We start from the raw sequence: 12,729 nt of genomic DNA, 5'->3' as shown, positions 1-12,729 counted from the left end.
CCCCCCCTCCCGTTTCAGCTATATCTTCCTTTGTTGTTCTCTATCCTTGCTCATACACAGCACCTACTTTCTCTGTACTGAAGGCAACTAAAATCCCCCTCATGACTTGCACCCAGACTTACTATTTTACTGGAAATTTTGCCAAGTTAACTTTCTAGTTCTACTGAATCCCGGTCTATAACCTCAGTCACCATTCATCTCTGTTGATTCATTTCTGCACTCCTAAAAAACCTGCTAATTCCAAAACTTTAATGGGAATTTTCTTTTGGAAGAGATGTGGTTGTTCTAAAAGAAAAAACATTTACATAAGACTCATCTTTCCTTCTCCTTGATATTAACAAGGACTTCTTACATTCTTTCTACATACTACCATGTATTTTTCTGGCCTCAGCCTTCTCAACTACTTTACAGGGCATAAAGATATGATTAGGTTTATAGCATTTTTAGTAAGTTGTAAAACAGAGAAATTGAGCCTTACTTGAATCTAGCTTCCCAACACAAAGTGCTCCAACACTGACCTAGTGAAAACAGAACAATCACCCATTTCCTAGCTGTCCTAAGGAAGTATCTCAGTTCGCACTTGAATCCTACTCTATTCATGTGCTTATGCCATTACTTCTATTATAAACCATTCTGTTAAGACAAACTTTTGTGCAGAAAACATTTAAACACTGTCTATAGTGGCAATTTCACCTAAAATCCAGTACTGATTCTGAAAGTTGGCATTGTAAAACTCAAGCCCCACCCCCATTTCAGTGTTCTGTACCAATCAGTAGTTTGAAATTCATTTTTCATACTCTCGTCTACACAGGATAGTTATTCTGTCTTAATTCCCTGTAAGTTTTTTCCCCCTCTGTAGCACTAACATATTTTAAATTTAAAAATATTATGAAAAAAAGAGAAAATTTTAAGTTGAGAGCCCATACTCAGATCCTTTAAAGGTACTGCCTACTTTATTAATAGCATTATCATTTTCTGAATTGAGCATTTTATATAAAAGAGAACCAGAAAACATGGTACTTGAAAAACTGTAAAAGATTCAAACACCAGAAAAACTATAAAAGGTTCAAAAGCCAAAATAATTTTTAAAATATTCCTACATAAGTACAGATATTTATTATTTTAACCACATACGTAAATGCACTTACTGGAACCAAAGTATATTCAAGAAAGCATAATTTTCTTACCTTTGAGAGTTCCATTCCAGGTCCACACTGTTTGCAGAGGATACAGTTCCCAGTGTAGTCCCTAAATTCTTGCTCTCTGCAATCTCCAGTCTCACAAATTACCCTACTTAGCTTTAAAAAAAAGGTACATTCACCAAACCATAATTAATCTGTGATTAACATAAAATTTATATAAACTCTAAATCTGATAAATAAATTAATGGTTTTATCTTAAAAATAACTTTCTGCATTGTAAAAAACTTTAAATATGGCAATGAAAATTAATCATCTAACTCCAAATATGTTTAACTGGCCTGAATTTTAAAGGTTCTCAGTACTCCATGACTTGCAATAATTTTACAATTTTTAGAAGACCTGCTTGATATTTGACACCTATGGAATGTTAAAATAATTGTTTGAGCAGGAGTTTAAGTTCCTCATCTTAATCAACATTGCAAAAAATGCACATGACCATTTACCAAAGCTACAATTTTCATGACAGTAAGCTACGTCACATGACATTATATTGCAGTGTTTCATTATTTTGTGATTTTAAATGTTTCTAATGATTCTATTACAATTGAATAAATAAACTAAAATCTATTCCTTTAAACATAAATATTTAGAGATTTAAAAGGTCACTTATTTGGAAACTTAAAAAAACCCTAAACCTGCATGAATACTATTTATTCTAAATTTCACTATCACTTAATATGTAATGGGCCAAATCAGAGAGAGAGCCAAATTTCTGCCTTCAGAGACATTTAAGTACATTATCTGACCAAACCGGAAACTAAGGTTATGAGAAATGCCATAAGCAGTAATATCACCCATGCAAAGTCTCAGTATAATCATTGGAATCCTAGCCAGTCACATTAGCAAACCCCATGAGCTCCCTTAATAGAATTTTAAATTAAATGTGTACAATTGCTACTAAATTCTTACTTTGTGTATTAAGCCTTTTCAGAAAGACCAAAGCCTTTCTGATAGCCATGAAGTGTTAATTACCCTTTGTTCTAGAGCTTGTCTCTGCAAGACAGAGTTGAATATGCTGAGTAGACAATGTAATTGTGTGCTATGCTATGTTCTGTCAATAACTGAATACTCCAAACTCCTAAACTATGTATATAGCATACTGTACTAAGAGATGGGCACTGCAAATTGTCTACAATTCCTGCCATCTCTCTGAAGTGAGGCAGTATCACAGAATGGTTTGGGTTGGAAGGGACCTTAATGATCAACCATTTCCAACCCCCCTGCCATGGGCAGGGACACATTCCACCAGATCAAATTGCTCAGAGCCCCATCCAACTTGGCCTTGAACCCTTCCAGGGAGAAGGCAGCCACAGCTATCCCTGGGCAACCTTGTTCCCGTGTCTCCCCACTCTCACAGTGAAGAATGTGTTCCTTACATCTAATCTAAATCTACCATCTCTCAGTCTAAAGCCATTACCTCTTCTATCCCTACACTCCCTGATAAAGAGTCCCTCCCCATCTTCCCTGTAGGCCCCCTTTAAGTACTTGAAGGCTGCTATAAGGTCTCTCCAGAGCCTTCTCTTCTCCAGATGAACAACCCCAACTCTCTTAGCCTGTCTTCATAGAGGAGGTACTCCAGCCCTCCAACCATCTTCATGGCCCTCCTCTGAACTCGCTTCAACAGGTCCATGTTCCTCTCTCACGAGAGCAGAGTAAAGGGGAAGAATCACCTCTCTTGACCTGCTGGTCACAATTCTTTTGATGCAGCCCAGGATATGGTTGGCTTTCTGGGTTGCAAACACACATGGCCAGGTCATATTGAGCTTCTTGTCAACCAACACCCTCAAGTCCTTCTCTGCAGGGCTACTCTCAGTCCACACATTGCCCAGTCTGTATTTGTGCTTGGGATTGCCCTGACCCATGTGCAGAACCTTGCACTTGGCCTTGTCGAACTTCATGATGTTTGCGTGGGCCCACGTCTCAAGCCTGTCAAGGTCCCTCTAGATGGCACATCCCTTCCCTCCAGCATGTCGACCACACCACACAGCTTGGTGTCATCAGCAAACTTGCTGAGGGTGCACTCAACCCCACTGTCCATGTCTCCAACAAAGAGGTGACCCCTGAGGAACCCACTCATCACTACTCTCCACTTGGACATCAAGCCATTGACCACAATTCGTTAAATGCAACCATCCAGCCAATTCCTTATTCAACGAGTGGTCTGTCCATCAAATCCATGTCACTCCAATTTAGACATAAGGACATCTGGCAGGACAGCATCAAATGCTTTGCACAAGTCCATGTAGATGATATCAGTTGCTCTTCCTTTATCAACCAACACCCTAACCCTGTTGTAGAAGGCCACCAAATTTGTCAGGCACAATTTGCCCTTAGTGAAGCTGTGCTGTCACCAATCACCTCATTGTTTTCCATATGCCTTAGCAGTTTCCACGAGGAATTTCAGGAGGAATCCTTGATCTTGCTGGGCACAGAAGTGAGACTGACTGGCCTGTAGTTCCTCAGGTCTTCCTTTTTTCCCTTTTTAAAAGTGGAGGTTATGTTTCCCCTTTTCCAGTCTGCAGGAAATTCAACAGACTGCCACTTCTCAAATGATGGATAGCGGCTTAGTGACTTCATCTGATAGTTCCCTCAGGACCCATGGATGCATCTCACCAGGTCCCATGAACTTGTGCACCTTCAGGTTCCTTAAATGGTCTCAAACCTGATTTCCTACATGGGCAATTCTTCATTCTCCCAGTCCCCGCCTTTGCCTTCTGTGACTTGGATGGTGTGGCTGAAGTGTTTGCCAGTGAAGACTGAGGCAAAAAAGTCATTGAGTACGTCAGCCTTCTCCATGTGTCAAATAATCAGGTCTCTCATTTGCTTCTGAGAGGGCCCACATTTTCCCTAGTCTTCCTTTTATCACCAACATACATATATAAGCTTTTCTTGTTGCTCTTGACATTCCTGGCCAGATTGAATTCTGTCAGGGCTTTGGCTTTTCTAACCTGATTGCTGGCTGCTCAGACAGCTTCTCTATACTCCTCCCAGGCTACCTGTCCTTGCTTCCACCCTCTGTAGACTTCTTTTTTGTGTTTGAGTTTGTCCAGGAGCTCCTTCATCCATGCAGACCTCCTGGCATTCTTACCTGACTTCCTCTTTGTTGGGATGTATCACTCCTGAGCTTGGAGGAGGTGATCCTTGAATATCAACCAGCTCTCTTGGGTCCCTCTGGGGCTTTATCCCATGGTACTTTGACAGGTAGATCCCTGAAGAGGCCAAAGTCTGCTCTTCTGAAGCCCAGGGTAGCGAGCTTGCTGTGCGCTCTCCTTGCTCCATAAGGATCCTGAACTCCACCATTTCATGGTAACTGCAGCCAAGGCTCTCCTTGAGCTTCACACTCTCCATCTGCCCCTCTTTGCTCACCACAAGGTCCAGCAAAGCACCTCTCCTTGTTGGCTCCTCTATCATTTGGAGAAAGAAGTTATCACCAATGCATTCCAGTGACCTCCTGGATTGCTTACACCCTGCTGTGTTGTCCCTCCAAGTATCAGGGTGGTTGAAGTCCCTCATGAGGACCAGGGTTTGTGAATGTGAGGCTGTTCTTATCTATCTGTCTATAGAGGGCCTCATCCGCTCGGTCTTCCTGGTCAGGTGGCCTGCAGCAGACCCCCACTATAACATCACCTGTCCCTGCCCTCTCTTTAATCCTGACCCATAAGCTCTCAGTTGGCTCCTCAGCCATCCCCAGGAGGAGCTACATGCACTCCAGGTGGTCATTGACAGAGGGCAACATTCCCTCCTCATTTCTTCTGTCTGTCCTTCCATTGCAACACTCCAGTTATAGAAGCCAACCCAGATCTCTATGATGCCAATATGATCACAGCCCTGCAGGCATGTGCACATCTCCAACTCCTCTTGTTTATTCCCCATGATACATGTGTTTGCATAGAGGCATTTAAATTGGGTCCCCATGAAGCTGACTTACTGACTGGAGTGCCTGGAATTCCTTTGTGCTGCTCTGCAGGTGCTTTCCTGCTGACCCACGATGCCTCTCAAGGCTTACTTTCACAGCATTATATTCACCTATATATTCTTAGTCCAGTCCTTCTTCCATGAAGAGGTTCACAAAGTAAGATTTTTTAATTGTATGTAAGGAATAGCAAGAAATTATACAAATCAGTTGACCAAGCTCACTTTTAAATTGTTAAAATGCAAATGTAGTTGTCTATGTATGTGTTTGAGACATTTAGTGTTAAGAGTAATGTGTAAAACAACACACACCATTCCTGTGTCCAACATAATTTTTTTCTACATTCATCCGGGGGAAAAAAAAACCTCTAATTTTTGACTTACCAAATATGCTAGTAAAATTATGAGCATCTTTAGTTTATCTTCTCCTTGCAATCCTTTAGCATCCATTTCTTACAATTAAACCTTTCTCCCTAGGGAAAAAAAAAAGAGAAAGAATAAAAAGAAAAAAATATTACATTTCATATGTTGTTTAAATTGCAAAAGTCATTATGTCCATAGTACTTCATGTCATTCAGCATGTCAAAACATAGATCTGTTAATGCCATTTCAGATGGATTTCTGGAAGCTAAACAACATACGTATGCTTTAAAAATCACGTTCTTTTTTAGAAGACAGGGCAATATACTCAAAGTTTCTATAGCCTTAATTCTCAAAAGAAAAGACTGCTATCAGTCTAGATTAAAAAACATCAACATCTGTAAATCTAACATTCTTTCTCGCTTGTTAGATGCCCAACTAAATACATGATCAGCAGACAAAAATCAATTTCTTCAAATATGCCACATATCAGCCAAGATATAGCTGATCATGAGAATATTCCTTCTATCTTCTAGTTTGGAGCAGAATTGGTTTGCCTAGTGGCTAAGATAACCTCTTCTACTTCATTGTGCAATTAACTGGAACTGTCTCTACCACTTACCTAATGGATATTAACTTCTAAAGATGTGTTAACATGATTGTTTATGATCTGGTAGGCAAAAACTTTTACAGAAGACATTTCAAACAGCACAACCAAATCACTTTTTACCTCAGACAATTTTTATCATAATCTCAGAAAAAGAAGAAAGAAGGGTCCATAAAGACTTGCTTAGTTATTTTTAAAGAAGTGCTAACAGGCAAATGAGAAAAAAAAAAAAAAAAAAAAAAAAAAAAAAAAAATCATCACAGAAAGGAAGTTCTAATTTGGAAGGAGATTTTTTCGGATTATTAAATCAACAAATTGCACCTCCGCAATCACTAAGAGTATTGTGCTTGGCCAATATAATGTTTTTTTCTATGCTTACTTTTATTTATTTATTTGAGTCTTTGCGTTAATTTCTGGTTTCTTACTTTTTGGTTTTGTCAGTTACCTGGAAACGTAAGTGTAACTTTTAGTTCAGAAATCCAACTACATAGAAACAATAACAAGAAAATAATAAATCCAGTTTACATAACATGCTATTTGAATTTGATCCTAATTTTCACACTTTATATGACAGTAATATAATGTCTCTGCTTTCAGCTAGAGGTGAAAAATAATGGTTACAACATTTATGGACTATTTCAGAGCTTAAGGACTGATGTTTAATTATACTGTTTCAAAAGACGAAATAAGTAATTTTTATCACTGAACAGTAGAAGAGACTGAAATGAAAGGATAGAATCCAAAACATAAGGAAAGTAGTACAGAAAAAGATTAAGAACAGTTGCAAAATGCTTCACCGTATGCGACTATAACAAGCATAATACACTTCAAAAAATACACAACTGGGATGACCATAAACTACAACTAACACAGTTTCAGTAAGAAAAAGGTATACTTCAGTGGTACTACTCATATCTTTTAAGATAAATTGCATTTTGAAGGGTAAAAAGAGTTAAAGTCTGCTAGGAAGGATAGAACGGGCAAAGAGGTGTGTCAGGCAGCACTTCACAGGAAAGCCAAGATTACACTTCTATGGTTATTTCTCACTTAGTGATGTAATGGTCTATGGGCCAATGATAATTATCAGATTATATGCATGTCAACATGTGTAAAAAAGAAGACAGACCATCAAGTAATATAAATACACACAGATATAGTATTTGACATAGGTTGCTTTTTTAAGTCTGAGAAAAAAAAAACAAAACAGAACTGAGAAACATGAAATGGGAAATCTCAAAGAATTCTAGATGATCCAAACCCAACAATTTGATGTAAAAAGTACTGTAGAATAAATGAAAGAATGGAAAAGAAGTCAACAAATTTGAAGTTATTAAGTGCATGAGAAGCTGACAGCACTAATGCTGTAAAAAAATTAGACACATAAGAACCTAAGTATATAAGAACAAAAAAATTTCTAGCAATAGCAAAGACTGAACAGTGGACAGAGACAGTAAAAATACTGTTATGGGAATTCAGAAGTTTCAAGAAATGTTTCTCATCTATGTTTGGAAAGAAACAAAATGGATACATATCACGTCATATATGTTCTGGCTAAATATTAACTGAAGATCTGCTAACTAAAAACAAATTAGACAAAAGACAAACTGTGAGACTTTACACCTCAGTAACCTTGAAAAAAGTATCAAGACAGACTTAAGCTTGCTGCTGTTCAATTTTTATACAGTTTGGAATGCTACAGAAATTCAACAGTGTTAATATAATGGAAAAAATTAAAAGAGAACTGAGAATAGTAATACAATAAAAATCTCTACACAATATTACAGAAAAGCAGTCCTGCAAAACAAACTTGACTTTGCTTGATTCATTTGCTATAGGAGGCAAAACTTTACATGTGTGCAAATGAAATAAATCTGTAAATGTAACTGAGTTGCTTAGAACTGAATGTCAAGTGATTATTCCAAGTTGTATGAATTTATAGTCATTATATTCCTTAATATTATTGTTAAAGAAACAAAACATAGCACAGTTCTAATGTAATTATGATCATCTAAATAATACTACCTAAATTTTAAAAATAGGATTAAAGGTTAAAAGTATATTTTATTTTAAATTTTAAGACCCACTTCTGCTTCTGAAAGTAGATTTGTGCCATATCAAAAAAGAAACTGAATAACGCAATAATTGTATATTTTTATGTCAAGTTTCATGTAGAATTATCAATACAAACAAGATCGGTGAGCTGTACTAAGCCTAGTGATCTAAAATACTGAGCTGTGGTATAATCTAAACAGCCTGTATTTTTTCTGAGCAGGTCACCTGAAGTATGGAAAAAATAACAAAAATTAAGAACAGCCTAACTGCAGATTCAGTACCTGCCACATTATTGCAATAAAATTATATTAGCTTCATGTAATGAAGCCACATTCATCCTATATCGTTTTTCCAATATGCAATAACCTGCAGATTTAATATTGTAAAAAAGTTAGCATATAAGCAATAATTAAAATAAATATTGAAACAAAGCTAATGATGTGTTTTTATGTTTGTAGTATTCTTGATCCATAACTGGATTAACAAACAAATGCCAGTTCTTAACAGAAGGTAGTACAGAATACAAAGCAGTATTAAAAATGTTGCTGGTCATGCTGACAGCTCGTATTTCAGTTTGAAGTTGCCCTGGTATAAAATGATCTTCTTAGAGCAGATACCTCAAAGACTTTTAGAACATAGAAAGCATGTGAAGAAGCATGCTGTACTAAAATGCATTTTATTGACTTAAGTGTGGAAATTTTATTGCACCTGTGAAATATTTTCTATTTAAAAGAAAATCTACTGCCTTTATAACACTTTTTGCCAAATCATACACCTTCAAACATCAGGAGTTCCAAAACCCTGAGTAAATTTCCAAAATCAATGTTTTAGAACTGAGATCAAACTATTACGGACTTTCCCAACTCATCTACACATTTTACTGAGCTTCAAATTTGTTAACTGATCATTATGTGTACAATGCAATCTCATAGCTTTAGGTCTACAATATAATATATAATCTAGATAATTCACCTTTTATAATCACCAAATCTTCCAAAGTAAGCTTGCAGGTCTATGGGCCTTAAACTTTAGCAGGTTTAATAGCACCAAAACATGTTCAAATAATTTCAGCAGATGTGTATAAATGCCTGTCATATTGTATCATGAAATCATTGTGCTTATTGTCCCAGGTCCTATCAAACACACCCCAAAGTCTACATACTGGTTATAAATCTATGAGAATGAAATTAACTGGTGTAAAATAGAAAAACATTGTTAGAGTACAAAAAAAAAAAAAAAAAAAAAAAAAAGAAAAAAAAAGAAGCCTCTTTTCATGACAACATTTTGATAAAAATAATGCAAATGGTGAAGGAACATTAATAACTCATTGTATAGAAAGCAAGTCCCGAAGGAGACTGTGCCAGCTGCTTGTTTCCTGTTTCTGTCTCCAGTTTGGTTAAAGCCCTGCTTTAAAAGCAGACACTGCAGCACTTAATAATAGGTTGCCATGGGGCAAATTTGTTCTCTCTTGATATCAAGTGGCATTACACTGATGTCTGCTGGACACAAGCCATCCACCTCAGAGGCATTCAAGTAAGAAGTAACTAGAAGTTTTTGCTTCTAAAATATGCGCGACCGAACAAAAGTTCAATACTTTTAAAGATTATTTGTTCTTGTTCAGATACTGATATTTACACTATTGAGTTATCCTCAATTTTATTAAATGAGAGAAAACTGTGAACACAGTTTCTTTGAGGTCAGTAAATAATTCCAAATGCATCATTTTAGATTAACAGTAATACGCTTGCCCAAAATACTCAGGAAAAAGCAATCAACGCTGGTAACATACTGAACAGAAGATACAGGACTCCTGCTAAGAAATGTGGTTGCATAGTTTTAAGGCTGTGGGGAGCCTACTATGCATATATATAAAGAGAGCAATATCAAACAATGAATTAGGAACATGTAATAAATGTGTTGCGGAAGTAAGAACTTGGAGTCTTCCAGGGTCCTAGAATCCACTGTCCTCCAAAATTTATTGTTTACTTGCCTGCCTGAGCAATAGTCATCATTCTATTTCAAAGTCAATGTCAGAAAAATATTTCTGCCTTCCCTCCAAAAACACTCAAGACTCAGTGCAGCATGATTAAATTATGGCCTGCTAGCAGGTTTCTCATACATGTAAGCATCAAAACTTTGAAGTCAACATCATACATCTTTGAAGGGAAACTTCAGAAGGAGTGAAGAGTCCTAACTTCACTTCTCTCCTAGGTTTGATATTTGATTTGACATTCATACTTGACGACCACTTTTCATGCTCTCCATAACACTGGCAAAGAGTACTCTGAGTTCTGGGTAAGAAAGAGGGATGAAAAGACAATCATCTTATCTTGACCACAGAGGTCTCTGGTAGTCAATGAATAGGATCTCAGCTCCCTTCTAACCACCCTCTTACCTGCAGCTGTCAACTGCATGCAATAAAATAACAAGGAGTGGCAGATGGCTTTAGCAGAGTCAGTGCCCCACGGTCAAGAAACAAGAGAAGGGAAAGTACTTATGCTGCTGCAATGATAAAGACAAAGGGAACAAGTTAGGGACAAGAACTTCCACTACAGAGCTACCCATTGTTATTCTGTCTCATACTTCTAGAGTGCCTTACCATTACACCCTGCCCACAACACTTGTACTCTTGGTGAAGTAAATGAAGTCTTGTCTGATCACATTTGCTCCAACTGCTGAGAAGAACCATGTGCAGGAAAAAAAAAATATTGTCAGCTAGGTAGCATTCATCACGTTAAATACTGTGTTGAATAAATCCATATTTTCAGAAGCTGCCATATGTGAAATTGTAAAAAAATAGGCAGCCATAAATTTATTTCTGGTTTTGTAAAGACAGAGATAGCAGATTAAAGTTGGAACATGGCTAGTGACAGAAAACATTTATATCTATTTTAGGGACTGATGGAGGAGAGAAAGGAGCTTTACACGTAAGCCAAGAAATATTTGTGCTCTGAGTACCATATGATTTGAGTTACATTGGCTGAAATACCTGACTTCACAGGAATAATGGTGGTAACTTAACACCCCAAAGAAGCATCTCTACAGTGTCTTTACTATCATATACAGCATTTACAGAATGCATTATAACCCTGTGTCTCAACCAGCAAAACCTGAGAATGAACTACGTAATTCATCCCTGCTTTTGCCTCTTACAAACAACATTCCAAATGCATGCTGGTAAAATTAGGTAAAATAGTTTATTATCCATGATCTTCAACATATCCAGACTATGGTTAATTAGAAAAGGTAGTAGAATATCATAACAAAGGTGCAATGTGGTGACATTTTCCCTACACTTAAACAAAGCTTTTTAGAGGATCAGAACCTGCGATTCACACAAGAACCCCTAATCCCACTGAAGCTGATGAGACTACTTGTACAAGTAACAAATCTGTGCTTCAACATCAAAACTGCTCCTTCTGTTTTATCATCTCATTCATCTAAACTTCTAGGAGACACTAGTTTGCTAGATGAAACCTCAACGCAGAGCTGCATTTGTACCTATTTGTACCTGGATAAGTGAATAAGTAATACAATGAGACTGCCAATATTATATTCATAGTTCATTTATACCAGAGTATACTAAAAGTTATTTTTCGAAGTAATTTTTAAGAATCATAAATTATAAAGCACTGGGCTGGTTAACACAGTAACTACTGCAATGCCAGTGTGTTACATTTATCCAGCCACCCTTTAGCGGTTTTGGATAGCATACAATGTCTTTGAAAGAACAGACATGAGTTACTTTCATTCTCAACATTATTTTATTAGGATTGTAACAGCAAGTTGTGGAAACTGAGAAAAGTAATTTATTGCCTCCTTAACTGACAACTTAAATGCCTTATTACTGAACTTATACAGATGTTTACTTCTATTTCTAAAAGCAACCCTTTGCTTATATAGTAAAAAGCTTCCAGTTAATATACCTAACTTGTTTTACATGTGATGGTGAAAGTGTGCTTGAAAGAGATTATGTGGTAGGTAACAACCCTACCTACAGGCTGAATCCATTTGCCACTTTTGCTCATATTAAAAGCTACTGGACCCCTTTGTTAATTTCGTGAAGGCGCTCATTTAAAGTAGTTGTAAGTATAAATGCGGTAAATAGGTGTTAAGTATCAAGATTTTTCATGAATATCAGGTAAAGCTTCCAGTCCAAGGTCAGAGTAATGGAGACAGGCATCAGGAAAATAAGTCAAACAATCAAAGGCTTTTCAAAATAACTATAATTTTAGGGTTTTAACCTTTTACTATCCAAGAGAAAAAGTTACTAGCTCCTGTTCCTTCAACTCCAAAACTGAAGCAAATAGCAACTTCTTTACGCAGTAGACACGAGAAGAGCTTGCGAACAAGAAAGACCAGCTTTCAAGGGCTTTTTGTTCGCCGCACTCAGGAGCGTGGAAGAGTTACTCTAGGGCTGTCGACATCTGCAGACCCCAACAACATCAGCTGCGACCCTCCCGTGCTGCACGGTGCCCTTGGGACGCCTCGGGGCAGAGGGACCAGAGAGCGGCGGAGCTGGAGCCATCTCGGAGAGGCAGGGAGCCAGCGGAGCCCTCCCCTCCCCTCCCCTGCCCTGCGCTCCCCTCCCCTCCT

The 12,729-nt window shown here is 37.5% G+C and overlaps 1 protein-coding gene across 1 annotated transcript in view; it reads right to left on the bottom strand.

The window, feature by feature from the left end:
- Nucleotides 1-12,729, bottom strand: part of TNFRSF19 (TNF receptor superfamily member 19) — a 69,551-nt gene that overhangs the window by 52,116 nt on the left and 4,706 nt on the right. The window contains exons 2-3 of the mRNA XM_026857316.1: nt 5,499-5,587; nt 1,188-1,298 (exon numbers count right to left, since the gene is read on the bottom strand). Of these exons, the coding sequence (XP_026713117.1) occupies nt 1,188-1,298; nt 5,499-5,564 (177 nt within the window). The 5' untranslated portion in view covers nt 5,565-5,587. The remainder of the gene's footprint in view (nt 1-1,187; nt 1,299-5,498; nt 5,588-12,729) is intronic.

The sequence above is a fragment of the Athene cunicularia genome, assembly GCF_003259725.1.
Source record: "Athene cunicularia isolate RWA chromosome 1 unlocalized genomic scaffold, athCun1 chr1_part1, whole genome shotgun sequence".
Classification (NCBI taxonomy): domain Eukaryota; kingdom Metazoa; phylum Chordata; class Aves; order Strigiformes; family Strigidae; genus Athene; species Athene cunicularia.
This window is presented reverse-complemented; position numbering and strand designations above follow the sequence as displayed.